The sequence below is a fragment of the Ursus arctos genome, unplaced genomic scaffold (assembly GCF_023065955.2).
Source record: "Ursus arctos isolate Adak ecotype North America unplaced genomic scaffold, UrsArc2.0 scaffold_3, whole genome shotgun sequence".
Taxonomy (NCBI): Eukaryota; Metazoa; Chordata; class Mammalia; order Carnivora; family Ursidae; genus Ursus; species Ursus arctos.
Window position 1 is genome coordinate 97,743,728 of NW_026622985.1, and position 27,053 is coordinate 97,770,780.

At 39.7% G+C, this 27,053-nt stretch overlaps 1 protein-coding gene across 1 annotated transcript; it reads right to left on the reverse strand.

Annotated features, from left to right (window-relative positions):
* Window positions 1–318: 318 nt before the first annotated feature.
* Window positions 319–27,053, reverse strand: XRCC2 (X-ray repair cross complementing 2). The gene is made up of 3 exons (XM_026479201.4): window positions 26,882–27,053; window positions 14,010–14,091; window positions 319–4,603 (listed from the first exon to the last, which is right to left on the reverse strand). The coding sequence occupies exons 1-3, from the start codon at window positions 26,918–26,920 to the stop codon at window positions 3,885–3,887; spliced, it is 840 nt and encodes a 279-aa protein (XP_026334986.1). The 5' UTR covers window positions 26,921–27,053; the 3' UTR covers window positions 319–3,884.

Genomic DNA, 27,053 nt, shown 5'->3' on the forward strand with positions numbered 1-27,053 from the left:
TATTTACTTGACAGACAGAGAGTACAGCAGGGGTAGCGGGAAACACTTAACCAACTGAGCCACCCTAGTACCCCCTTCAACCAATTTTAATTGCTTCATCTCCCAAGGTGTATTAAAACATCTACCATGATGGTGACTTTGCCAATCTCTCCTTGTAGTTCTACACATCTTGCTATATAGTTTTGGAACTTATCTTACTGAAGCCATATAAACTTAAAGGATCAACCAAACCTTCCATCTTTATGTAGTGATCTTCGTTAAAACACAATGTTACCATAGTTAGAGTTTACTTATACAGCTACAGAGCCTCCTTTGATGTTTCTTGGGTCTTTTTTATCTTTTGGCTCTCAGCATTTCAGTACCTTTGTTTTAGATGCATTTTTTTAAAAAGTATATGGCAGATTGTTAAAAATCTAATCTAATGACCAAGATTTTTCGCAGAAGCACTCAATCCATTTACAATTAGATTTCTCTCTCCCAGTTATTCTGCGCTTATTGGTCCTGTCCACTTTTCCCCCTGTGCGTGTGTGTGTTGTTGTTCTCATTTCCCTTTGCCTCCTCAGCAGGCACCATGGAGCAGGTATCGATTTGTTTCTTCTACAGGCAGCTCTTCATCTTGTCACATTCACACTAAGTCCAAAGTACATGCCTTTACTCTCCATCACAATAACACCAGATATTTAGATTGATATAATTTCAACTACCAACTTCACATGCATTAGGCTTACAAGCAACAAGATACAGACTTTCTACTTGGTTATCGCTTTTTCTTCCCACAAATCTGATGTTACTTCTACTATCAATATTTCTTTAGATTTACTCAAGTGCTTATTATTTTCTTTACTCACTATTACTTCCTACATCTCAGAGCTTCTGTGATAGTATTCCTCCTCCCTGAAGTTTATCTTTTAGAAGTTCCTTTAGTGAGGCAAATTTGGTGGCAAATTCTCAGTTTTATCGGCTTTTCACCTTCTTAGACAATCCATAAAGCAGAGTGTCTGCATCAGAATTTCCTGGAATGGTATTAATAATACAGCATTTGATAGTTGAAGGCTCAAAATTGTATACAAAGGAAGCAATAAGCTAAGCATTATCTTAATTTTGTATTGCATTATCAGATGAATGTCTGAAATACCTTTTATATAAAATTTTCTATCACTAGATTCTCACCATGATTCCAAGAAGTTCACCCCCTTTTTTACAGGTAAATGGAACCCTCTAGGATCTGTAACCCCTCGCTCCATTATTCTGTTTCTAACCAGTACTCCCTTATCTGCTATCTGTAACTTAGGGTGTACCATTTTCCTTCCCTGTAAGCCTAATTCTTTAATAAGTATTAAATTTTCTGTAGTGTTCAAGAAATCCCATTGGTATAACTTTTAGTTTAAAAGAATTTTTTATTAACCAGGATTCTTAATTCCTTCCAACATGTCAGATAACAAATCTTTTTAAGATAACTAAGTCTTTGGTCTGACACATTAATATATAATTGATAATTTAAGTTAATATAAAAGTTCATTATTTTTTAATCATGTTCTGAAGAACAAGTTATAAATCTGTGAATAACAGTCCATTAAGTTAATACTTCATTTATATAGAGGAGAAATGGAAACAAGGATAGACTTCTAAGAATTTCTAAGTTTTTCATACACACGTGTAATGCATATACCTAGAGCTAGACAAGGGAAGGTAAGGAATTTTCATTATCTTTTCCAAACAGCTAAAAAGAGACGTAACTTAGAGTAGACCAAGAAATTTTCAATCTTATGTTTTTTTTAAAGATTTTATTTGAGAGAGAGAGAGCCCGCACGCACACACACATGCTGGGGGGGTGGGCGGGGAGGAAAGGAAGGAGCAGGTTCCCCATTGAGCAGGGAGCCCAATGGAGGAGACCCAGAACCCCAGGATCATGACCTGAGCCCAAGGCATACGCTCAACTGACAGAGCCACCCAGATGCTCCAAGAGATTCTCAATCTTACTGATGACACGGTTATCCAGGCGGAAATCAGCAAATTCCTCCAACATACAAACATTTATAAATTACTTACATGTAACATGTAATAAAAACCACAAAAATACAAAGTGAAAAAGGATGAACTAGGGATATAACAGGTCGTATTCTTAAATATTTTAAAGTTTATTAGTGGCAAAATAAAATCTGTTGAGGGCATATGGGTGTGAGAGTGTGAATGACAAGAAATGTGATCCCGCATAACTTGATTTGATTGCCATTGGGTCCACCATCGTGTTAAATTTCACAATGTGGCTGAAGCGCAAATACTGGGCCTAGGAGGGCTGTTTGTCTGACAACTTTTTATTGTCTACTGACAGTCTGGTTCCCCCTCGACCCACAACAGAAGGAGCTCCTAGACCAGGACTTGTCCTTCATTAGGGAGACAAGCCCAGGAGACCTCATGAGGGTCAAGTGAGAGGGAAGGACAGAAGGCAAATGGATTGCTGCTGAAAGCAATGGGAACCAATCCTACTGGGACCACTCTGTGAGAACCTCAGTGTCCTCTCAGCTGAGGGGTAAGGAAGCTGGCGTGTTTACCACACCAAATCCTGCCCTTCACTGGTTAAGGACTGCCCGGCCTGGCCCACATGCAGCCCAGTAGGCCCTGGCAGCCAGCAGACGCCTCCAGAAGCCTGTGGGTTTTGGCAACTGCAGGTAAGCTAAAAGAGGCTCAGGGTCCGTGAGCAGGAAACAGACAGCATATGCCACCTCTGCTGTCCCTGCATCAGGAAGAATACTAACTTCAATCTTAATTTTTTTGCAGGATTCTTTCTAAGCCCTTAAAAAGAATCTTTGTTAGATAGGTTAATTTACAGTTAGTTTTAACTAAATTGGTAATGTATAAATGAACATACCCACAAACACCTCACAGGCAATTCTTTCCACTTTCCCACAGGATACTTAGATATGTATGCGACAGATGACCACCTGACACATAGATCGATGAGTGCACCAGAGTCAATCTGAATATCAAATATTGATACAATTTCATCTTTTCTTATATTAAAATGTATAAACAGAAGTTCTGAGGTTTTCTTCCTCTCCACAATACATTACCTTGTATACCCCTAGAGGTGCACGCTCCCCATTCTGGCCATGCCTTGTCCAAGTACACAGAGCCTTGTCCAGCTCTTAGCTGGAAATAATTTGATTCATTTCATGGTATGGCTGGACTATGCTAAGAACATACTAGTAACATACAGTACTAATGCGGTTTCAGCATTTGTCTATCACTTCATGAGGAGATGAAAATTTCAAAACAATCTTCACAGAATTCCTTGAATGGGTATATTATTTCCCTGTGTTAAAATTATACAGAGACTGAACCAGAATGCAACTCCATCTTGGACTCATTCTAACTCAGATCAAAATGCTGACTTTCCATAGTCTTTTGGTGTGAAAGGCAGATGGGCAGGCTCCTTGTTTTCATCCCCTTTGCCGAAATAACAGCTCTACAGAAACATTTTCCAAAGTTACAGCTTCCTAAAGGACTTACATATGAGAAATCAGAAATGCATTTAAACTTTCCCAAACAATTAAGTACTTAACTAAATTCCAGAAATGTGACACAGTTATAAAAAAAGTTCATTTAGGCCGCAATATGTAGATTATTTATTTAGTTTTAAAACAAGCTTAATATACAGTTTAATTATTACCAGCACTTTATCTTCAACAACCTAAGAACAGAATAAAGTTTTACTGTACTAGCTTAAGAAATCCATCCTGGAAAAAAAAAAAATCCATTCTGTGGTAGAAACATGTATATTAATTCTCCCAGAGTTTAAAGCGTTATAATCAAATCATTTTAGCCCAAAAAAGACTTTTAAAATTTTGCATAATATCCTGAAAACCACTATTTGGTGATACTTATCAACAAAACTCAACGCCACTTTCTCCAATAATAAAAATATGCTTTTTTAAACTGTTACTTTTTAAATGACGTGAAACTAAAGAAAACTGGTTGCTGGTTTTAAAATCCACTTGTTTGGAGAAAAATATTCTGTGCTTGACTACTTGCTGCCATGCCTTGCAGAGATAGGGTCTGTAGTCCGCATCTGCCTCAGTCGGATGGGTAAAGGCAGAAGGCCCTTCTGTCCAGTTTGAGGTTTTCTGCATTATACTTTGTGTTGTTGCAAAAAGAACTAAGCGATATGCACTTACGAGTTTCTCTAAGAACTGAGCACATTTCTTCAGCGTACACTCCTGTAAGTTAACACTTTCTCCTCCGTTGACGCGGTCTGTCCAGTAAAAAGCGGACAGGCTATCCAAGATCAGAAGGCAGAGGGCAGGGTGGCTACAAACCATGGTTTCCAGTGAGCACAGCGTGAGGAGCAGCTGAGTGCTGCTAGTGCAGTTCACCAGAAACAGCCTTCCCAGGCAGCGCTTCACCGTTTCTTCAGAACTCTGCGACAGTCTGTGCTCGAGAATTGTAACCAGCCGAAGCATATCAAAGTGATAATCTGTGTCAATAAATAAGACTTCTACTTCCAGTCCCCCTTCGGATTTTGGAAGTATACATCGTGCTGTTAAATGATAAAGCATTTCTGTTTTTCCTGTTCCCTCGGGACCATGAAATTCAAGAATACCACCTGTGTACAATGTAAAAATGTCAGTCAAAATGCAGCAGCACAGTAACAGTAGGCTACAAAACGAAAAGCCTGCAATAGCGTGTAAAATTACTGGAATGTGAAAGAAAAATCTAAGTCCCATGTAAGCAAATAGAAATAAATAAGGAAATCAAGAAATAAATAAGGAAACCTCTGAGAAAGGAGTTGGCTATTAGTTAGCATCAAGAAAATGTGAAGAACAGAGTGACAAGGTTGAAAGGTACCCAAGGAAGTCTACTGGGGAGGGGAGCACATGCACTCACACTGAAACTGGTGATAAGCTAAGAACAAAGTGCCAGATTCCTGGTCTTTCGAAAATCCATTGATTACTATGGTACACACCATTTCCGGTACTTGCTTACCCAATATACATTCTCTCCTTTTCCTTAAGTATAAAACCTCAATTTGGGGGGTGGAGGGAGGGAGTGCACCCAGCTGAAAAACTATTTTTCTTAGTATCCCTTGCAGAGAGGGGTCAGCAGATATCACAGTTGTAGCCAATGAGACACGAGATTTCTGTTGGGGTTTCTAAGTTTTGCTTTCCTGATACAGGTGCCACTTCTGCTCTGCCACTCCCCGCTCTGGAGGGGAAGCAGCCATCTTGAAGCAGTGAGTATAAAAGGGACACCCTAAGCAGGGCCCTAAGAATGGTGGAGCAGGAAGACAAGAGGTGCCCAGGACTTTGATGACACTATGGAACCTCACACCAGCTATGCAGGGCCTGCCTCTATACCACTTGTGAGGCGAAGAAAATAAGCCTCTATCAGGTAAACCACTAGGCTTGACTTCTGTTACATACCGTTGAAACAATCTCTAATTAGGGTTTCTCAGTGTTACTGGCATTATGGGTGGAAAAATTCTTGATTGTGCAGTTTCTTACATACAGAGCCGGAAGAGTCCACAGCCCTCAGGCCTAAATGCCAATAGCACCCCTGAACTTTGAAAACACCCCTCCACATTTCCAAAAAGCTATCCGTTATTCTTTGCTATATAAATTTCTTGAAATTGTGCCCAGCTGGAATGACATCTGCACTGTAAATTATTTTCCTAGCATTATAAGTTGAAGTAAACTACTCTGAACTTCAAAGACTCCAAATCTTTTTCTATGTAAGTTCCAATAACTCTCTTCCAGTGAGGACAACGCAAATTAAACACCTGGGGAAATTATCCCGCCTCCAGAGCTCTTCAAAATCTACTCCTACCAGTGGCCTTCCAATTCTTGCTAGTTTGTTTCCATTTAATTTATGGCTGAACCACATAACTGGAAACACTGTGTTAAAAATGCAGATTCTTAGGCCCCAAGCAAATTACATAGTCTGAGAATCCAATTACTTTATTTCCTGCTATTACTAACAAACCACTATAATTGGAACATTCATAAAGAACATGTAAAAAAAATCTTAGCACGTTACCACTATACCATATTTAAGGTAGTATAAAACTTCAACCAGTTTCTACCATAATCTTACATGCAATTTGCAATTCAAAATTTAAGTAAAAATTATTCTCCCACACCCCTCCCCCAAAAGATTCGTGACTCAAGTAAAACTTATTATTCACTGATGCTCTTGCTGGAAGTTAACATAGTAACTAGAAACCTATTCAAGCCAGATGTTTAGTTTACTCTCTCCTACTACATGACAAGGGAGCTAAGCTGAAATCCTCCCTTACCCACAAATGAAAGTCTTTCACTTCCCTGTATTATAGAGAATAAACTACATGCACTAGATGAAACATTAACATAGAACAGATATTAATGGTAGTGAAGGAAAGCTGAAAACACAGTCTAGCAAGACTAATCTGAAAACAGTTTATATATAGGACACAGTGAACCACACAGAAACACAGTAAGGAAACCAATCAGCAGACTGCACCAAACCTTCCCTTCTTCTTTCCCCAGAAAAGGTATCAGAAGAGGCCAATCAACAGCAACTAACTTTTCCATCGGACTTTACAAATGACAAGGGACAACTTGATGATACCTCATTTGATCCTAATAACAATACTCTTGAGGTAAGAAAGCAAACTATCACCTTCCATCATCACAGTTATCACACTATATAATTTTTTTAGGATTTTTTATTTTTAATTAATGTCTACACCCCATGTGGGGCTCAAACTTACAACCCTAAGATCAAGAGCCACACACTCCACCAACCGAACCAGCCAGGCGCCCCTCATGCTAGATGATTTCTGACTATTTCGTTATATTTCCTGTATGCTCCTTGAAGGTTGGGACTTGCCTATTCTATCTCCAGCACAAAACACAGTATCTTCTGAAGGCACTTCATCAGATTAGTTTCTTTTTGAGAACTTCTTGAGCGACATCTAAGAAATGAAAATCTAAGTCCTATCTGGTGAGGGGTAAAGGCCCCAAAGTGAACTTTGGAACATTGCATTTTGAAAGGAATCAAGTCGGGTAGGGAATCACAGGTAGGGGGTATGGCACTGGTCACCAGAGTCCAGCAGGTGTGAAGGCCCAGGACAAGGCTGGAAACAAGAGACCAACACAGGAGACAAGCCAGAACAGGAACAAAGTGTCCAGTGGGAGTCCAGTGCCCTGCCCACTGCCCCTGGCCCAATGAGTGTTGACACTTAGTTTCCGGCAGGTCTTCAGCCCCCTTCACATATTCCGAAGGTAGGGGTAAAGCTAAGGTAGTGATGTGAAGGTGAAGAGAGACAGGGTTGGAAGTACCCGTACAAATCAAATACATAAGGAAAGCAGGGATTTTTAATTCACATAATCACATGACTATTCTAATAAGAACTTAGCTTTCAAAATGCTATGTTAGCTAGGTGTCACAAAATAAAAATGTTTTACGACCACCAGGATTTTAAGATTCAAGACAGTAATAAGAGTGTAGACATGAGATGATCTGAGAGTAAGCTACACAGAAACAGAGAACAGAAAGCTCAATTTGGTGGGTGAGAGTGAAGGAAAAATTAAGAACAGAGGCCAAAAACTCAATTCTTGGGGTACATCCATGTTAGAGGAGTCGGTATGAAAACATATAAGACAGAAATTTAATATAAAAATTAGGAGGAAAATGACACAGAGCACAAAACTTTTCAAGAAAATGAAACAGTACTAAACAACATTAAATGCAGCACAAAATTACTAAAAGTAAAGAAATGGCAAGGGAGAGTTTGGGAACAGATCACTGAATTGGTCCTGGATAGTTAGTTACCTTACAGCAGTAAATGTGCAGTTTGCAAAACCACATTTAATATAAATATTATTTTATGAACCAAACTTCAAAATCAGATACTCAGAAAAGAGATGGAAGGGCTCCCCGGGGGGGCACTCAGTGTTCTTCCAAGAATCAGGCTGCAAGGAAAGCAGGGGGCACAAGAAGAATTAGCAGAAAAATATGATGGTTTACATTCATTTAAAAAGTAAAAATATTCAAAAGCAGTTTCATGAGGCTGGAGTCAAATGAAGACAACCAAAGATAGGAGAAATGCAACATATTCTGAAGTAAAAGGGAAGAGACTCCACAAGGAGACAGAAATACATGACACTGGCCAGAGGGGAAGTATGACCATCTCTGGATTTTTCTGGCATTCTCAGAATAGCAAAAAAATGAAAACCTAGACAATTATTTTCTTAGAGAGAAGGTGGTACTCATAAATATCTTTTAGCATAACTCAAAAGAGTAAGTCTTTGAGAACACTTGCCTACATGGTTTAACAAGGTTGCTAAATCCATACGTTACTAAGAAATAGACCACGTAGTATATGGATTCTTTAGATTCTTGGCTTGGCGTGAATGAGATGAGGCAAAGCTTAAGGTGAAATCCTTGGCAAGGAGATTATTAAGGGGTATATAAAAACACTCTTTTCCTTTTACAGATTAGTAGCAAAGCAGTAAAAAGGTCATTTGTAACAACTGGGGTAATAAAATGCGCAAACTTGCAAATTACATATAAATATTATCGTTAAGGTCCCAGATTCTCTACAAATATGTTTAATGATGAAGTCAGTTTTGCTGGTTTTATAAACATTTACTGTCTAATCATCACATCAAAAATTGTATTCAAACATGATGTTTTACAGAGGGGCACAGTCCTTTTAGCTGTATTTGTGAAGTCACTTTCTCAAATGTTTCTGAGAGCTGTTACAAAAGAAATCATAACCTTGTCCACTCAAAGTATTGGGCATGGAAACTTGCAGTAAAAAAAACAACACCCCCCCACCACTAAACACACACACACACACACACACACACACACACACCCAAAAAAAAACACCTCTACAGTTTGGCACTTGACAAATTAAACTAAATCAGAAAATCTGGATGGTTTGGCCTTGATAGTTGCTCTCATAAATAGAATGCTGTAAGGGATCTGGGTAACAGATTGTCAGAGTGAGTTTATGAATCTGAAGATCCTTCAAAATAAGGATAAAAAAGAAAAGCCAAAAAATACATCATCTTGGTACCAACCTACTAATTGTATAACAAATATGTTGAATTTGCAGATTATAATCATTATAGTACAGAAGAGGTAATGAGTTGATATACAGTACTGAGTAACTACTATGAAAAACCATTTAGAAATGTTTACAATGGCATTAGAGCTTTTTATAATCCCTAAATCTCTTAGCGCTTCAATTTGAGCTTCCCTATACAGTTTCTGATAAACTACTGGTGTTGATAAATAATCCTTATAATACCAGTCTTAAGTCTACTATTGCTCCAGTGAGCATTCATCTAACTAGTTTTATAGCTAAAAAATCTACAGTATTTATAAAATACTGAAATTAAGACAGTGTTAATCCAAACTAAGTAAACTTGTTAGTGATGGAGCATGATGGTGCTTTTAAAGTTTCTACAAATGTAATATTCAAATGTATAAGTGGTGCTGTGAACCCATGTTTTAGTGTCAGTTTCATAAGGTTCAACTTCATAATATCCTTTCTGATAGAATAGAAAGTTCGATCTTTTTGTCCAACATGTTTGGTCAAAATTTATCTTTTACTATTGATAGTTTAGAAAATTGTTTGCTAACAGATCTGCTCTATAAAAAAGAGTAAAGGGAATCTTCTAGGTTGAATGAAAGGACAATAGATAGTTACTTGAACCAAATGAGTTAATAAAAACCACAGGTAAATGCAACTACATAGGAAAATACTAAGGACAGTATATGTTTTATATTTATAACTTTTTTTCATTTATCTGACTTAAGAAACAAATGATTTGAGTAATAATTTTTTATTTCTGTTATACATTTTAATTTCTATGCTGTAATGGCTTTTTAGTTTCTGGCATTAAGTCATAATTTTAGAATTGTTTATGGACATTCAATGTTTAAATATGTAATCTGTAACAGCACAAGTGAAGGGGGAGGAAGCAAAGCTACCCAGTAGCAAAGTATTTATAAAACACTGAAATTAAGATGGTATTAATCCAAATTAGATAGTTTAAATTAAGATATTAACTGTGATCCTCAGAGCAACCATTAGGAAAATAACTCAAGGGTGCTTGGGTGGTTCAGCTGGTTAAGCATCTGCCTTTGGCTCAGGTCATGATCCCAGGGTCCTGGGATTGAACTCTGCATCGGACTCCCTGTTCCATGTACAGAGCCTGCATCTCCCTCTCCCTCTCCCTCTGCTGCTCCCTGCTTGTACTCTCTCTCTCTCTCTGTCAAATAAATAAAATCTAAAAGAAAACAAAACAAAACAAAACAAAGGAAAATAACTCAAAAAAATAAGCAGTAATGACTGGGAATAAAAATGGTACTCTAAGGGCACCTGGGTGGCTCAATTGGTTAACTTCTGCCTCTTGATTTCAGCTCAGGTGACGATCTCAGTGTTGTGAGATCAAGCCTGTGTTGGGTGGGGTTCTGTGCTGGGTGTGGAGTCTGTGTAAGATTCTCTCCCTCTTCTTCTGCCTCTCCCCCCCCAACCCAAAACAAAGTGGTACACTAGAAAATATTTAAAACAAAAGAAGACAGTAAAGGAAGAACAGAGAAACAAACAAACAAAAAGAATAAAATGTATATAAAAGAGCAAAATGACAGTCATAACCCTATCTTATTAGTAGTTCATTAACTGTAAGTGGATTAAATAGTCCAAACAAAAGGCAGAGACTGGCAGAATGGAATAAAAACACATGATCCAACTACAGGCTATCTACCATAGGCACACTTTACAAAGTCCCAAACAGACTGATAACAAAAGGATAGAAAAAGACATGCCATGCAAGCAGTAACCAAAAGAGAGCTGATGTGGCTATACTATTATCAGAAAAAATACACTTTAAGACAACAACTGTTATTAGAGACAAAGAAGGACATTTTTGTTTTCCATTGTGCTAAAAGATGGCATAAAGATTTTTAAGCGTACAGTTCAGTAGTGTTAAGTTACATTCACACTGTTGTAAAACATCTCCCAAACCTTTCCATCATGCAAAACTGAAACGCTATACCCATTAAACAACAACTCCCTTTTCCCCTTTTTCCCCCAGCCCTGGCTAACTAACCATTCTACTTTCTGTTTCTATGAATCTGACTGCTTTAGATACCTTATATAAGTGAAATCACAGTATTTTCCTTTTTGTGACTAGTGTATTTCACTTAGCATGTCCTCCTAGTTTATCCATGTAGTAGCATGACAGGATTTCCTTCCTTTTTAAGGCTGAATAATATTCCCTTGTTTGCATATATCACATTTTGTTTATGCATTCATCTGTCAATGAACATTTGGGTTGCTCCCATCTCTTAGCTATTGTGAATAGTGCTGCTATTAACATAGGAATGCTAATATCTCTTCAATATTCTGCTTTCAATTCTTCTAGAGATCTACCCAGAAGTTGAATTGTTGGATCATATGGCTGTTCCCCACCCCCCACTTTTTTTTAAGATTTTATTTATTTTGAGAGAGAGAGCATGAGCGGGCATATGGGCAGAGGGAGAAAGAGAGAAAGAATCTCAAGCAGACTCTGCACCAAACCCAGAGCTCACCCTGGGGCTCAATCTCACAACCGTGAGATCATGACCTAAGCTGAAGCCAAGAGTTTGATCCTTAATGACTGTACCACCCAGATGTCCCCATCATGTGGCAGTTCTGTTTTTGATTTTTTTTTAAGATTCTCTTTTTTAATATTTTATTTATTTGATAGAGATAGAGACAGCCAGTGAGAGAGGGAACACAAGCAGGGGGAGTGGGAGAGGAAGAAGCAGGCTCATAGCGGAAGAGCCTGATATGGGGCTCAATCCCTTAACGCTGGGATCACGCCCTCAGCCGAAGGCAGACGCTTAACCGCTGTGCCACCCAGGCGCCCCCTGTTTTTGATTTTTTGAGGAACCTCCATACTGTTTTTCATAGTTGCACCATTTTATAATCACATCAATGGTGCACAAGGGTTCCAATTTCTCTACAACCTCACCAACACTTGTTACTTTGTTTTTTACTGTTTCCACCCTAATGGGTGTGAGGTGACAAAGGAGGACATTTTATAATGATAAATGAGTCAATCCATCAGTAAGATACAATAATAAACTTGTAAGTGCCCAACAGTGCAGGAAGCCCCAAAATATGTGAAGGAAAACTAAGAAATAAAGGGAGAAATAAACAATTCAATAGTAATCGTTGGAAACTTCAATACCCACTTTCAATACCAGATAGAACAATTAGGCAGAAGATCAACAAGGACAGGTGACTTAATGCTAAAAACTAACCAGAACTATAAAACATCAAGAAAACACTCAATCCAACTATAGCAGAATATACATTCTTCTCAAGTGCACATGGAACATTCTTCAAGATAGACCATATGTTCAGCAATAAAACAAATCTCAATCAATTAAAAAGACTGAATCACAGAAGTATGTTCTCTGATCAGAAAAGAATGAAAACAGAAATCAGTAAGGACAACAAAGCCGTAAATCTTCTTGACCTTGGATTAGCCATTGGCCTCCTAGCTATGATACCAAAAGCATAAGCAATAAAAGATAAATAAATTGGACTTCATCAAATTTAGTAACTTTGTGCTTCAACGGACACCATCAAGATAGTGAAAAGACAACCCACAGAATGCAAGAAAGTATTTGCAAATCATATTTGGTAAGGGACTTGTATCTAGAATATAGAAAGGATTTTTATAACCCAAAAACCAAAACACAATCCTTTTCTTTAAATGGGCAAAAGACACGACATTTCTCCAGATTACACATACAAATTGCCAATAAGCACATGCAAAGATGCTTAATATCATTAGTGATCAGGGAATGTAAATCAAAACCACAATGAGATATCACTTCATACTCACTAGGAAGGCTATAATAAAAAACACAGACAATGACATTTGTTTGCAGGATGTGGGAAAATTCAAACTATTCTACACTTCAATCCTAGTGGCAAGTAAAATAAGCAGCTGCTATGGGAAACAGTCTAGCAGTTCCACAAAAGGTTAAACATAGTTGCTCCACGAACCTAACAGTCTCTCCTGTAGGTATTACCCATGAGAATTGAAAGCATATACCCACAGAAAAACTTGCACACAATCACAGGAGTATTACCCATAACAGCAAGAAGTAGAAACCCAAACGTCCATCAACTGATGAATGGATAAACAAAATGTGGTAAGCCCATGCAACAGAGTATTACGGAACAAGAAACAGAAATACTGGTAATGCCACAATATAAAACTTGAAACGATTATGCAAAGTAACAGAAGCCAGTCACAGAAGACCACATACCGTATAATTCAATTATATGAAATACACAGACAAGGCTAGTCTATAGAGTCATCAAGTAGATCAGTGGCCACCTAGGGATGTGGGAGGAAATGGGGAGTGACTGCTAATAGGCATGGCTTTCTTTTTGGGCTGATGAAAATGTTCTAAAATGAGCTGTGGTGACAAGTGCAAAAATGGATACTACAAATCACGGAGTTGCACACATAAATGGGTGAATTTTCTCTCTACAGAGCTCTTCCACTAAAGAAGAGAAGCACAACGCCAGCACAGTACCTTTCTATAAGTTTTCCCTGGTGTCCAAGTGCTGGGGGAACAAGTGGGCATGTCTTTTCCCTTCTACAGAAATATTAACAGGGTACCTAGGGACTTAACTGTGATTCTCAAACTTCTAAAGAATTAAAAAATAAATTATAACAAAACTCCCTCAAATACTGTGTCGGGATAAGAGCAGTCAATATTTATTCTGAAGATTTACTGCAGATGAGTCAAACTTTATCTCATCTGACACAGATAATGAAGACTTAAAAGTGTTCTGTCATGATCTATTTCTCACTTTTTAATTTTACAGGTTAATCCATACAGCCCTTTGCTACGAGTATGTACATATCAATGAATATATGTCGGGAAATCAACATGTTTTATAAGACTTAATGTATGACACTGTATTTTGGTTTGAGATTGTTTTTTACCATGCACAGATGAATCTTCATCAGCAAACAGATATGGTTCTATTTCTTTCAAGGAACTTCTACCTTCAAGTCGAGCAAGGAGCTTGCAAAAGAAAAAAAGAAAAACTCATTACCTAAAAATATAAAATCTTAGAAATCTATATTTGCACAATTTTCCAAAAGTCTATAAAAAAGACTCATTTAATTTTGAGGATTTGGAGGAAATTATGAACTAGGAAATACAATTTAGGAGAAAAATTGTGTTCATTTATTCAGAAAATATCTCCTTTTTTTATGGATCAAACACTGATGGTATAAAAATGAGTCCCTGCCCTCAGAAGAGCTGATAGTATAGTGTGGGATATAAGACCAAACTGCTAACTGCAAAGTATTTACCTTTCTTACGTGTTACAATTTTCTTTCTCACTATACTTAATACACTTGTTATACAGATACCAGGTTTTAATTTGTTTGCCTACCTATATTGTCAATTTCTTATCTAATAGTTGGAGGGGGCAAAGGAAAAAGGTGGGAAAAAACCACCCTTGAGGAGTTCCCACGTGGATTTGTTGGGTGAACAGAGGCAGGTATGAGGCAGATGTGGCATCAGCCAGGCTGCAGAGGCTGTAAGGAGCACTCTGCACGTAGGTGAACTGTAAGCAGATTTCACCTGCTGGAGCTTGTAGCGCAGAACAGGCAGAAGATAAAGAAGTGCTGAAAGAGCAGAAGCCAGAACACAGAAGGTCTTAGATACCATGTTCAGGAGCTTATTCTCTGCTTTGTAGACAAGAGCAAGGGATTTTAAGCAATGTAGTGAGAGGCAGTCTGGAAAAGTTAATAGTAGACAGCTGGGGCTTCAGGACCAGACCTGCTAGCTCCTTTCTTTGGGCCTCAGGTTTCTCATCATTCAAGTGATAACAAACAGTATCCCCACCCCCCCAAAGTTGTTGAGGATTCAGGGTATTAAAAAAAAAAGTGCTTGGCATAGAGTAAGCACAATGTACAGCACAAGCTATCGTCATCTGCATTTCAAATAGATTATCTTGGTGGCTAGTAGGGAATGTATCTGAAAGTAACACCAGATACGGAGAGAAGGCTGGAGCGTCACACTAATCTGGAGGAGGAGTGCCCACACCAAGACAAAACTGGTTAGGGTGACAGCAAGCGGAATTGCAAGGCTAATTTAAATGTCAATGAGGGACATGTAATCAAAGCTATCAAAGCTGATTCTCAAGTTTCTAAGCAATCAGCACAGATTTGACAACTCTTCCATACAACAAAAGAAAAAAAGAGCCTATCACAAATGGGAACAAAAGCAGTCACTCTCCTTTTTTAACTGAAACATAAGTTTTGAAAAGATTTCCTGAAGTCATGAAAGGGTTCTATACGTTAATTTAGCAAATGTTTACTGAGTTTCTGTTACATACAATGCACCATGGCAGGTAAAATGCAGACTACAAAGATGAAGATAACCTACCCTCGAAGAACTTGCTGTAACTGATCTCTAGGAGATGATATTTTATTCTGAAACAAAGTAAAGACGGCTCACTACACAAGAGATACAGTGCTCTGAGTTAGACTCTGAAGGTGTATCCGAGGTTAAAACTCTTAAGATATGACCTGTCTTTCTCACTAAGTTGACACTTGCACTGACAGTGCACCAGCGGTGATGGGTGAAAATGCTGGCACAACCAGGGTAGAGGCATCAAACTGTCCCAGTACACAAGGCATTCTTCACCACTCACAGAAAAAAAACAAGCAAAACTAGTTTTTCACAAGAATGCCTTTGATGAGGCAGTTAAAAGTATTAGTTCTATTAAATCATGACCTCTGAGTACTTTTTAGAATCATTGTGATGACACAGGCCGCATACTAGCAGTAAAGAATTTAACCTTGATCAGAGAGGTCTGGCCTTTGCCCTTGGCTCCTGGGAGGTCATCTTCATGTCTCGGAATATCCTGCCTGATAGAAGTGTCTTTGTTTACCAGGGGGCCTTCGCCACACGAGATGGTCAAACAGTGCGACTTTGGGTTGGGGCTTTGGGTCAACTTGACCTCTGGTATCGGGGGCCCACAGACTGAAGTCAGCTGCTTGGGCAGCTGACTGTGTCTACCTGAGAGAGCCCCAAGAAGACTCTGGACACCAAAGTTCAGGTTAGCTTCTGCAGTTGGGAGACACACACTGATCCTGGGAGAAGTAAGCACCATCCACAACTCCACCAGGAGAGGACAACCGGAAAGTCTGCATTTGGAATTCTCCTGGACTTTGATCCATTACCTCCCCTCCTCTGGCTGTCTTTAAATCGGCATCCTTTCCCTGCAGTAAACCACAACCATGAATATAACTGCTTTCAATGAGTTCTGTGAGTCCTTCTACTGAATTGCTATACCTGAAGGTGGTCCTGGCCTTGCAATTAGTATTAGAGTTGAGTACAGTCTTAGGGATCCAGAACGCGGCAGTTTGTGTCTGAGGTAAAGTCTGCTCCTGGGGACGTCCCCCACTTCACACACAGATGAAGGACTTCTCCAAAATGAAATAGAATCATTTTTGTTTTTTTTTTTCTTTAGGAAAAGCACTTGTGTTGATTATTTGAGTTGGATGCTTTTTTCATAGGCTACCATTTTATTTGAAAGAATGATTAAAAGACAAGCTTTGATTATACAGACTTGGTATTTGGCAGACATTTTATCGAAAACAAAGAAAGTAAGCTTGTCACTTCAAAAAAACTGACGGTATTTGTTGCCAGTGATAACATTTGAATTTTGGAAAACTCATCCACCACCATGACCTTGACAGCTCCCCAATAGTTAAGGTCCTTTTTGGTGAAGTTGCCAATGTTTCAATGAAAGTGATTTTTAAAAATAATTATTTAACAAAACATGTCCATACTTGAAAGATCTGTGTAATTCAGTGAACCAATATTTCCAAATGACCAATGCACGATGTTAAATTATTCCCGGGTAAAAGATTCACTCCAAATGTAAGACCAATCAATGGTTTTAACGTATGAAAAATTCACTGATATAATTTTATATTCTACGTTGCAATTAACTTTTAGGAAACTACTATCTTCTCAAGTTTTGGTACAGATTCAAAGAAGAAAATCCACAATTCTCTAAAAAGATCTTCAAAAACCTCCTTCTTTTTTCCAACTATTTATCTGTGAAAGGCCAGAGAGTCTTCATGTACTTTAACCAGAACAACATACAGTAATAGATTGGATGCAGAAGAGAACCCAGTCAAGTTCTGTTTAACCAGACAGTAAAAAGATCTACAAATATGTAAAACAGTGTGACTCCTCACATTTTTTGTTTAGGGAAATATAGCTACTTTTCATTAAAATATTTATGATAATATTCAAAGGGGTTATTATTGTCACTTGTATATGAATGTAAATATTTAAAATTCTAAATTTCTCAGTGCAGCTCTCTGTCTGGAGCTCACCTGCTCTGGAGATCTCTCAAGAGTGTTATTTTTAGCTTTAATAAACTTTCTTGCTTCTGCTATTTAATAAATAGACAGGTAAATTTCTCAGTTTCACTGACAGATATAACCCACATAAACAAAAGCTCTTTTGGTGACAGATATTAACTGCACTTATTGTGGTGATCATTTTGCAACATAGACAAATACCAAACCATTATGATGTACACCTGAAGCTAATATAATGTAACTATTATAAAACCAAAAACAAACAAAAAAAAAAACCCACAAAAAATGCACAAAAGCTCTTTAAAATCCTCAGTAATTTTTGAATGTGTAATGCACTCCTAAAGCCCAAAAGAATGAGAACCACTGAGTTAGAAGACTGAGAGTGCAGCTTGAAGAGCAAGACAGAAACTTTCAGGGACAAGATGGAATAAAATGACTTCAAAATGTTTTAAAAAGCATGTATACAAATAACCAACTATCCTCATGAGAATGATTAACTTAGGAAGTTACTCCAATTGTTTACTCTTATTGTCACTGCTCACAATATTTTAGAATTCTCCACTGTGAGAATTCCTGGTAAGAAAGTATTCCAGAAAGCTTTATATCGGCATGACACTTGGGCAGAGACGGTATTACTCCTCTTACCATATTTCCACTATTATCAAAAAATCAAGTTCAGTTTCAAAGGATGAAAACTTTCCACTACTGAGAATATTCAAAATAATGTTTTACAATGCCAAAGCAGAGTCTGTTTCTCTCTTCCAAATAAATAAATAAATACATAAATAAAATCTAAAAAAAAACACAAACAAACCACCCTAAAAATATGACATAACCTAATATAGAAATTAAAATTAATGATGTCCAGATTTAAGAAATGAATTGAAAGAAGTCAGATATAATCAATCTGGAGTTTCTGAAGGGCAAAAAAGAGCTTGTTAAGTGTCCAGGGTAAAAGGAACCCAAATAAGTTCTGCTAGACAAGATAGCTTAATCCTTTTAGGAAAGAGTAACACACTGGGCAATCAGAGTTTCGTCATGAATTTTCTTGATTCTCTCAGCAATCTTTCTGAGGCCAAATTTCCTATTTAGGAAAGAATGCACAGTGGACACAATTTTAGTCTACTTGGCAGTTTCACTAATATTGTTAATTAATAGATTTGACATTTGATTTGTAAATCAGTTTCTGCTAGGTTTTATTATCATAACAATAGTCATCTACTAATAGCTACTATTTGTGCTGTGGTATCATCAGTACATAATTTATATACATTATCTCTTTTAATTGTTACATTAACTCTATTTATTATCATTCTATTTTTCAGATGAGAAAACTGGTAGATGCCAGAGCTAAGATTTAAGAGATCCCTTCTGGCTCCCAAAGCCTGGAGTTCTTCTCCTGTCCTCAGAGTCAGTATCACCGAGTCTAATAAAATTTGAGTACAGAGATGAAACGGTTCTGCACCTACGAAGCTGATGATCGAACTGATCTGAGATCCTGTCTAGGCAATCACCGGGCCTCTTTCAACCATCTCTGTTCGTACTCCCTCCAACAGCAACAAGGAGCCCAAAATGTTTTCAACAGCAGCATTACTACCATAACAAGTATATCATCTGCAAAGGGGGAAATACTCAATTGTACAGACATCCACTGGTAAACATTTCAGCCAAGTCGAATGTATCCCAGGAGCTGAGTGAGGTGCTAGGGATATACAGATGTAGCGGACACAGTTCCTATCTTCAAAGAATTTGATAGGGTAGAGTCAGAAGGTTACGAAAGTACAATAAAGTATTGTAGCTGCTACAACAGAAATACAAGCAGGGTGTTGCAAAGGTGTGTGAACCTGACTAACGCCATCTTGGACAAATCATCCCCGAGGACCAGTCAGGGACCTGGGACCTCCTGGAGCACAGCACCCCTCCCGACATCGACATCGTTTCCTTTTGTTTAACCACACCCTTAAGTACACCCTTGGGCATAATATCCTTGACCTACCCGGGAGCTCTGACTATGACACACAGCCATTAAACACTCTCCTCTTGGGTGGTCCTGAGGCGGCACTCCCAACCCCAGGGCTAGAAAAGCAGGTCTTCAGGGAGGTGGGGTTGCAGAGGTTTACTCATCTTGAGGCTGCCTGCAGACAGGCTCAGTCGGGAAGTCCCCTTAACAAGCCACTTCACATCCAGCTGGACTTGTCAGCCTTTCTCTTCAGTCTCAAACGGTCAGTTCTAATTTGGGGGCGGCACCCTTAATTTTGAATGAGAGATTTAGCATACAGTTCTTTTAAATACATAAAAAATGTGCATTGATAGAGAAACGCTTTTTTTCTTTCCACATGGAATGTCCTTTGCCTATTTTTCGTTTAAATTTCTAAGGCCAAGACTATTGAACAAACGACAATAACATACATTCTTCAAGGCCACCTCCTTCCACGAAGGTATTACTATACTTAACACATTACCAGCCTGTCTTCCCCATCTGTAAGTAAAAGCTCAAAAGGAAAAGAATCTATTTTGGCTCACAATGAGCTCCAAAAAGCTTTTGTTTGGCAGAAACTCAGGAGCTGCCTGTTAAATTAAAGGTAAACAGGGCATAGGTAGGCAGGCTTGGGAAGGATGGAGAGTGTAAAGAACCTCAAACTATTTCGATTTTCATGTCTGGACAGTCTGCAAACTTCTACCAAACAAAAGTCCAGGAGTATTCATGTCATCGAAGGGCTTCATACTAACAAAACTCCATTTCCAGTGCAACCGTATACCTTCAACACCTAGTAAGTAGAATACCTTACCATACAGATGTTTTTAAAGACCATTTAGTTGTGGAAGCTTACACGAGCAGAAAGAAGAACTTAAAGATCAAACCAACCAGAAATGAATGGCATTAAGGTAAATAAATATATACACACATATATTTAGTTCATCTGGATAAAGACTCATTTCCCCTGATCTTTTGTAAATAAATCTGTCTGCAGAAAGGCCCCAGCAGCAGGGCTGCAAGCGAGTTAAGTATAAAAGGCTACCTAAAGGGGCTCCTGGGTGCTTCAGTCAGTTAAGCGTCTGCCTTCGGCTCAGATCATGATCCCAGGGTCCTGGCCCCCACATCAGGCTCCCTGTTAAGCTTCTCCCTCTGCCTCTCCCCTCAGTTTGTGCTCTCGCACTCTCTAATATATAAAATCTTAAAATAAAAAAATAAGCTACTTAAAAAGCAAACATTCTAAACCAAATATTCCCACCCCTGCCCCGTAAGAGGCCTGGATTTCCCATCTACAAAATGAATACAATTCTTAGTTTTATTACTCACAAGTAGAGGAAATTCAGGCAAAAACGTGTAACTATAACACAGGGAACTAAGAGAGGAGCTGAAATAAGGAAGCAAGGGAAGCAGCAGCTAAGTGAATATGTACGTGACTGACGCAAACTTTGGCTCTCATGGTAGTTCTACAAATTAGAGGGCCAATTCCTCTCACATGGGAAATTAGACTCCTCTGCAACTTTGATAATTCAACTGTCCTTCAGGGCAGAGTACTAGGTCTGGCTCTTCAATCAAGCTTGAAGAAGAACTAATGCAATCATCCTGTAAGAGGAAAAGGAAAAACAGGTAATACAAAGTAAAGCAGGAACTCCTATATACACCTGACAATTTAAGCAGCATGAATTTAAGTTTTTAATACCAGTTAGCTAACACAGTGTTGTATTAGCTTCAGGTGTACAATATAGTAATTCAACACTTCCATACATCACCCTGTGCTCATCACAAGGGCGCTCTTAATCCCCATCACCTGTTTCACCCATTCCTCCACCCTCCTCCCCTCTGGTAAGCATCAGTTTGCTCCCTGTAGTTAAGAGTCTCTGTCTTGGTTTGTCTCTCTCATTTTTTTCCCCTTTGTTTTTTAAGATTTTATTTATTTATTTGAGAGAAAGAGAGCATGAGCTGAGGGGGGAGGGGAGGGAGAGAGGGCAAGCAGACTCCCAGCTGAGCAGGGAGCCCAATGCAGGACTTGATCTCAGGACCCTGAGATCATTACCTGAGCTGAAGTCAGACGCTTAACGGACTGAGCCACCCAGATGCCCGTTTCTTTTATTTCTTAAATTCTTGAATGTAACCACATGGTATTTGTCTTTCTCTTACAGACTTATTTTGCTTAGCACAGTACTCTCTAGCTCCATCCATGTCACTGCAAATGGCAAGATTTCATTATTTTTTATGGCTGAATAATATTCTGTTGTATGTATATACCACCTCTTCTTTCAACATTTGTCTATCGATGGACATCTGGGTTGCCTCCATATCTTGGCTATTGTAATCAATGCTGCGATAAACACTGGGGTGCATGTATCCCTTTGAATTAGTGTTCTTGTATTCTTGGGGTAAATACTCAGGAGTGCGACTGCTAGATCATAAGGTAGCTCTAGTTTTAACTTTTTGAGGACCCTCCATGCTGTTTTCCATACTGGCTGCCCCAGTTTGCATTCCCATCAACAGTGCACGGGGGTTCCTTTTTCTCCACATCCTGGCCAAAACCTGCTGTTTTCTGTGTTGTTGATTTTAGCCCTTCTGAAGGTGTGTAAGCAGCATTAATTTCTAGCAGAATTTTTAAGGACTAAATTTTAAATTTATGATATCCCACAAATTAGTAATTCCATTAAATGCATTCTTCAAATTTCATCAGTAAGTTATATCAAACTTTCAAATTTTCATTTAGATTAAAAAAAAAAAACAAATATAGGGGTGCCTGGGTGACTCGGTTAAGCGTCCAACTCTTGATTTCAGCTTAGATCATGATCTCAGGGTCATGAAATCAAGAACCCTATCAGGCTCCAATCTCAGTGAGTCTGCTTGAGATTCTCTCCCTCTGCCCCGATTGCACTCCCTGCCTCTCAAATAAATAAAATCTTTTTAAAAAATCATATACGTGCATTGTCCCAGAATGAAACTATAAGGCACAAAATCAAAATTACAGGAGCTTAATGTTGGCAGAACACTTATTGTCACCTTGCATATGAGGAACTCTGCTGGAGAAACACTTCTGGCATATTCTATCCTCCTCTCATTCTCTCTTCCCCAGGGAGGATTTTCTAATGGGTTATTTTAAGAGCAGGTACTAGACACCCATGGATCATCCCCTTCCTCCCTCCCAACGGCTTTCCTATAGGAACTACACACTCTGCTGTGTTCCTATTTTTCAGCCTAAAAGGAGAGCGCACTCAGAAATGAGCATTTGACAACATAAGTTGGCTGATAACCTTGACAAGAGAATTTTAGTGGTACAGCCGAGACAGAAGACTGATCACACCATGGGCGAGAGTGTGAATGGGAGATAAGGAAGTGTAGGCACAGAGCACAAACTCTTTGCTGTGTGGAGGAGTAAAGGAATACAGCTGGATGGGCGCAGACGTCTAGGGAGGTTTTCTGCTTCGCATTTACTGTTCTATGTTAGGATACTAATGGAAATGATTGGTGGAAAAGAAAATGAAAAATGCATAAGACAGGGATGCCTGGGTGGCTCAGTCGGTTTTAAGGGTCCTGGGACAGAGTCCTGCATCAGACTCCTTTCTCAGCAGGTAGTCTGCTTCTCCCTCTGCCTGCCATTCCCCCTGCTTGTGCTCTGACAAATTAAAAAAAAAAAAAAAATGCAGAAGACAAAAAAATGACCATAGGACTGGGAACATCTGTAGCAGTGAGGTCCTTGAGGAGGAATGTGATGGAAAAAATCCATGTCACAACTGGAGAAGTTGCACTTTTTTTTTTTTTTTTTAAAGAATTTACTTATTTATTTGAGAGAGCCCGTGCTTGAGTGCCCATGGGGTGGAGGGAGAAGCAGAAAGGGAGGAAGAAAGAATCCCAAGCTGACTCCCAGCTGCACATGGAACCCGAGGTGGGGGGTGGCCCCCCTCCAACCCCCACCCCAGTTCGATCTCACGATCCTGAGATCATGATCTGAGCCAAAACTAAGAGTCAGATGCTTAACCGAAAAAGCTACCCAGTTGCCTCGCAGTTGCAGTTTCTTTTTTCTTTTTTTAGAGTTTATTTATTTATTTGAGAGAGTGAGAGAAAGAAAGCACAAGAGGCGGGAGGGTCAGAGGGAGAAGCAGACTCCCCACTGAGCAGGGAGCCCAATTGGGATGATTGGTACCCGATCCCGGGATTTCAGGATCATGACCTGAGCAGAAGGCAGTCGCTCAACCGACTGAGCCACCCAGGTGCCCTCAAAGTTGCAGTTTCTTAGAAGCAAAAATATTTATTCTATCTTAAGGAGGAAATTCAGAGAAAAGCAGTGCATATATTATCAAGATAGACTTCATGAAAAAGCAGGACTTGCTATATTAATATCTGGTAAAGTAGACTTCAGAGGAAAGAAAATTCCTAGAGACAATGAGGGACTTTACAGAATGAATTATAATAAAAGTATCAATCCACCAAAAAGTCATACGGTCCTAAATGTGTACGTTATCAATCAGAGCCTCAAAATACACGAAGCAAAACTAAGTAATACAGGTTAAAGGAGAAACAGACAAACCCACAATTATAGTCGGGACCTTAAGGTGACCTCTCAGCAAGGAAGAGACTTACAAACAGAAAAATCATTAAGGATACGGAAGATCTGAACACACAAGATCTGACTCATGTATATAAAACACTGCACCCAACAACAGAATATACATTTTTTTCAAGTGCCCAAGGAACAGTCATCAAGACAGATCACACCCTGGGCCATAAAACAAACCTCAACAAACTTAAAAGAACTGAAATCATACAGCATATGTTCTCTGACAATGATGGACACAAACTAGAAATCAGTAACAGAAATACAACAGGAAAAATTAAGGGATTTCCTGTAATTTTTTTGTTTTTTTCAGTGACACATGAAGCAAGGCAGAGCGAGGGGAGAGGGAAGAGGAGAAAGGTAAGAAATTTATCCACTAAAGAAACAATTATTGAGTGCCAACTGTGGGCTAAACATTGTTCTCAATACTAGGACTAAAGGCATAAACTCAACAGACAACAAAGTCTGCTCTCATGACCTTTAAATTGATATAAAGTGTCCGGTAGGATAAGAAGAATAAACAGGGTAAAAAAATAAAGATTAACACTAGGCAAAAAATGGGTTATTTTACTGTAAACTGTAGTCAAATGCAGGTCTTTAAATCAAGGGTTCATTATTAAGTTTTCCACTCGCTACCTGGCCTACCATAATTCCATCTCTAGAATCTGTTAAAAGAAAATATTTTTTGCAACTTTATTTTCTTGGAAGACACTGTATGAAATGTCTTTTCCCTACTACTCACAAAATGTAGGAATGGATAGCTGTTTTTTAAAGCTGTAATTCTAGTGAATTAAAATTTTAAAGTATTGTACTTGTTTCTTGGGCTAGCTTGTGACTTCAGGCATCTTCCTCAACACAATGCCTCCAAGCAGAATCCATAGTACTGTAGCGTAATGTGCAAAGGAAGAAAATTGTGTCCAAACAAATTAAGCACTAGCCACTGAGTGCCCAAAAACACTTAAAGGAAGAGTTTCACTCAGCTGGTTTTGTTAACAAAAAGGAAAATAAGGTAGCACCTACTGCTCAGCTCCCTATTCTCCCCTCCAACACTCTGTACTCCAAAGTGATATGAGGCAGGCAATCTGGCTTAGGGTCTCCATGCAGACATGGCAGGCCAAGGATATGTTGCTAAATTTTTTGTTCAATGATTTGGCTGTGCTGGGCTCCCATTTTTTATTTTTAAGATTTTATTTATTTATTTGACAGAGAGAGAGGGGGAGAGAGAGCAAAAGCAGGGGGAGCTGCAGGCAGAGGGAGAGAGAGAAGCAGGCTCCCCACCAAGCAGAAAGCCAGATGCAGGGGCTTGATCCCAGTACCCTGGGATTGTCACCTGAGCCTAAGGCAGATGCTTAACTGGCTGAGCCACCCAGGCACACCAGGGCTCCCATTTTTCGGATACTAGGCTTATTCTGACTGCAAAAGTCATCGTGTTTAACCTTCGTTTCAAATGTTCATCTAAGTAAGTAAACTGTAGTGGTTCTTATACAAGCAGTGGCTCTACTCTTAAGGAGCAAGGTTTGGTAACTATGGCCAGTAGGTCAAATCCAAAAGTTTAAAAATAAGTTTTATTGAACACAGCCATGCTAATTTGTTCACCTCCCTATGGATGCCTTCATATTAGAACTGCAAGGTAAAGGGATTCTGACAGAGACGCCCCCCTGGCCTGCAAGGCCTAAATACTATCCGGCCCTTCAGAGGAAAAGTTTGTTGACTCCTCTTAAGAGTAATACTTCTCGGGTGCCTGGGTGGCTCAGATGGTTGGGCGTCTACCTTCAGTTCAGGTCATGATCCCAGGTCCTGGGATGGAGTCCCATGTCGGGCTCCCTGCTCAGTGAGGAGCCTGCTTATCTCTCTGCCTCTCCCTTCCTTTTGTTCTAATAAATAAATAAAATCTTATTTTAAAAAAGAGTATTGCTTCTCTCCCTCACCTGTGTAAGAGATCCTTCTTAACACACCACTATTTCTCAGGGCTCACTGCCCAACTCTGCTATCCCTCACTAGCTTTGTTCCAACTATTCAGAACTACCTGCAGTTCCCCTAAATAAGCCGCTCTGAAGGCAGAACCCATGTTAATTGCTACTCTCTTTGACCGCCACCCCCTCCTTGCCAAACTGATTTCACATGGTTTTTAAAACTTCAGTCATCTCCTCCTCCTCAGTCTTCCGTGATGCCTGCCCTTCTATTGGACAGCATGCTCTTCTACACGTGCGGCGATTTTTTTTTTTTAAGTCGGCCTCCCTTCCTAGTTCTTCAATGGCACAAGTTGTTTCTTTTGTTTCTTACTCCAGTTCCTTAACCAGCGGCTGACACATAGTTAAGTACTTGATACTTCTTGGTTCAATTCCTGAATAAATTCTTGCAGGACGTCAAACAGTTGGCGTGTTTCTGGAGATACTTAAGCAGGAAATGCAAGCTGGGAGAGCGAGGGCTTGATGCCATAAGCAGAGACGGAGAGACTCGAGGGAGAAGTGGAGGCAACTTACTCAAATACTCAAATACCGATAAACGTCCATAAATTCTCCAACGGTCAATCCCTTTTCCCCGCTTCTGTTGCCTGGCTTACCATTTCTAACCGCAGTCACCGTGTGACAGCTTTGGACCGTCAGCCTAGCGAGCAGAGATTAGGAACTGCACACCTACCTCCGCACGCAGTGGGGGTGTTTTCCTCCGCCTCCCTTCAGAGCGCGCGCGTTAGCCTGCCCATCTCAGAAGACCCCCAGGTCCCGGGGGCTGGCTCCCGGTGTAAAGGTGGGAGGGTCGGCCGGGGTGCTGGAGTCCGGCGCAGCTCGCCTTCCCTCAGCCGAGCGCCCCCCGCCAGGACACCCGCGCCGCCTTCCCCGCCCTCCCGGCTCCCTCGCCCGCCCACCGCCCTGTTCTCATCTCCCTCGCTCCCGTCCCAGACTCGGCGGCTCTCACCTCCGTCCCAGACTCGGCCCTGCGGAAGTCACTACACATCGCCCCGAAGGCTGGGCGAACCAGACACTCAACTTTCCCGCCACCAGCGCCATTTACCGCGAGCGGCGGAGGCCAGACAGCCAGTCAAACGCGCTGACCCGTTGACCCAGGCTGGAGCCTGCGCACTACGCCC

What these genes read in the sequence shown, in the direction of transcription:
- XRCC2 (XM_026479201.4), bottom strand. Translation starts at nt 26,920, where the DNA reads ATGTGTAGTGACTTCCGCAGGGCCGAGTCTGGGACGGAG. An exon ending in GGGCCGAGTCTGGGACGGAG is followed by an intron (nt 14,092 to 26,881) that starts GTGAGAGCCGCC and finishes TTCTTTTGCAAG; the next exon opens with CTCCTTGCTCGACTTGAAGG. An exon ending in TGAAGATTCATCTGTGCATG is followed by an intron (nt 4,604 to 14,009) that starts GTAAAAAACAAT and finishes CATTGTACACAG; the next exon opens with GTGGTATTCTTGAATTTCAT.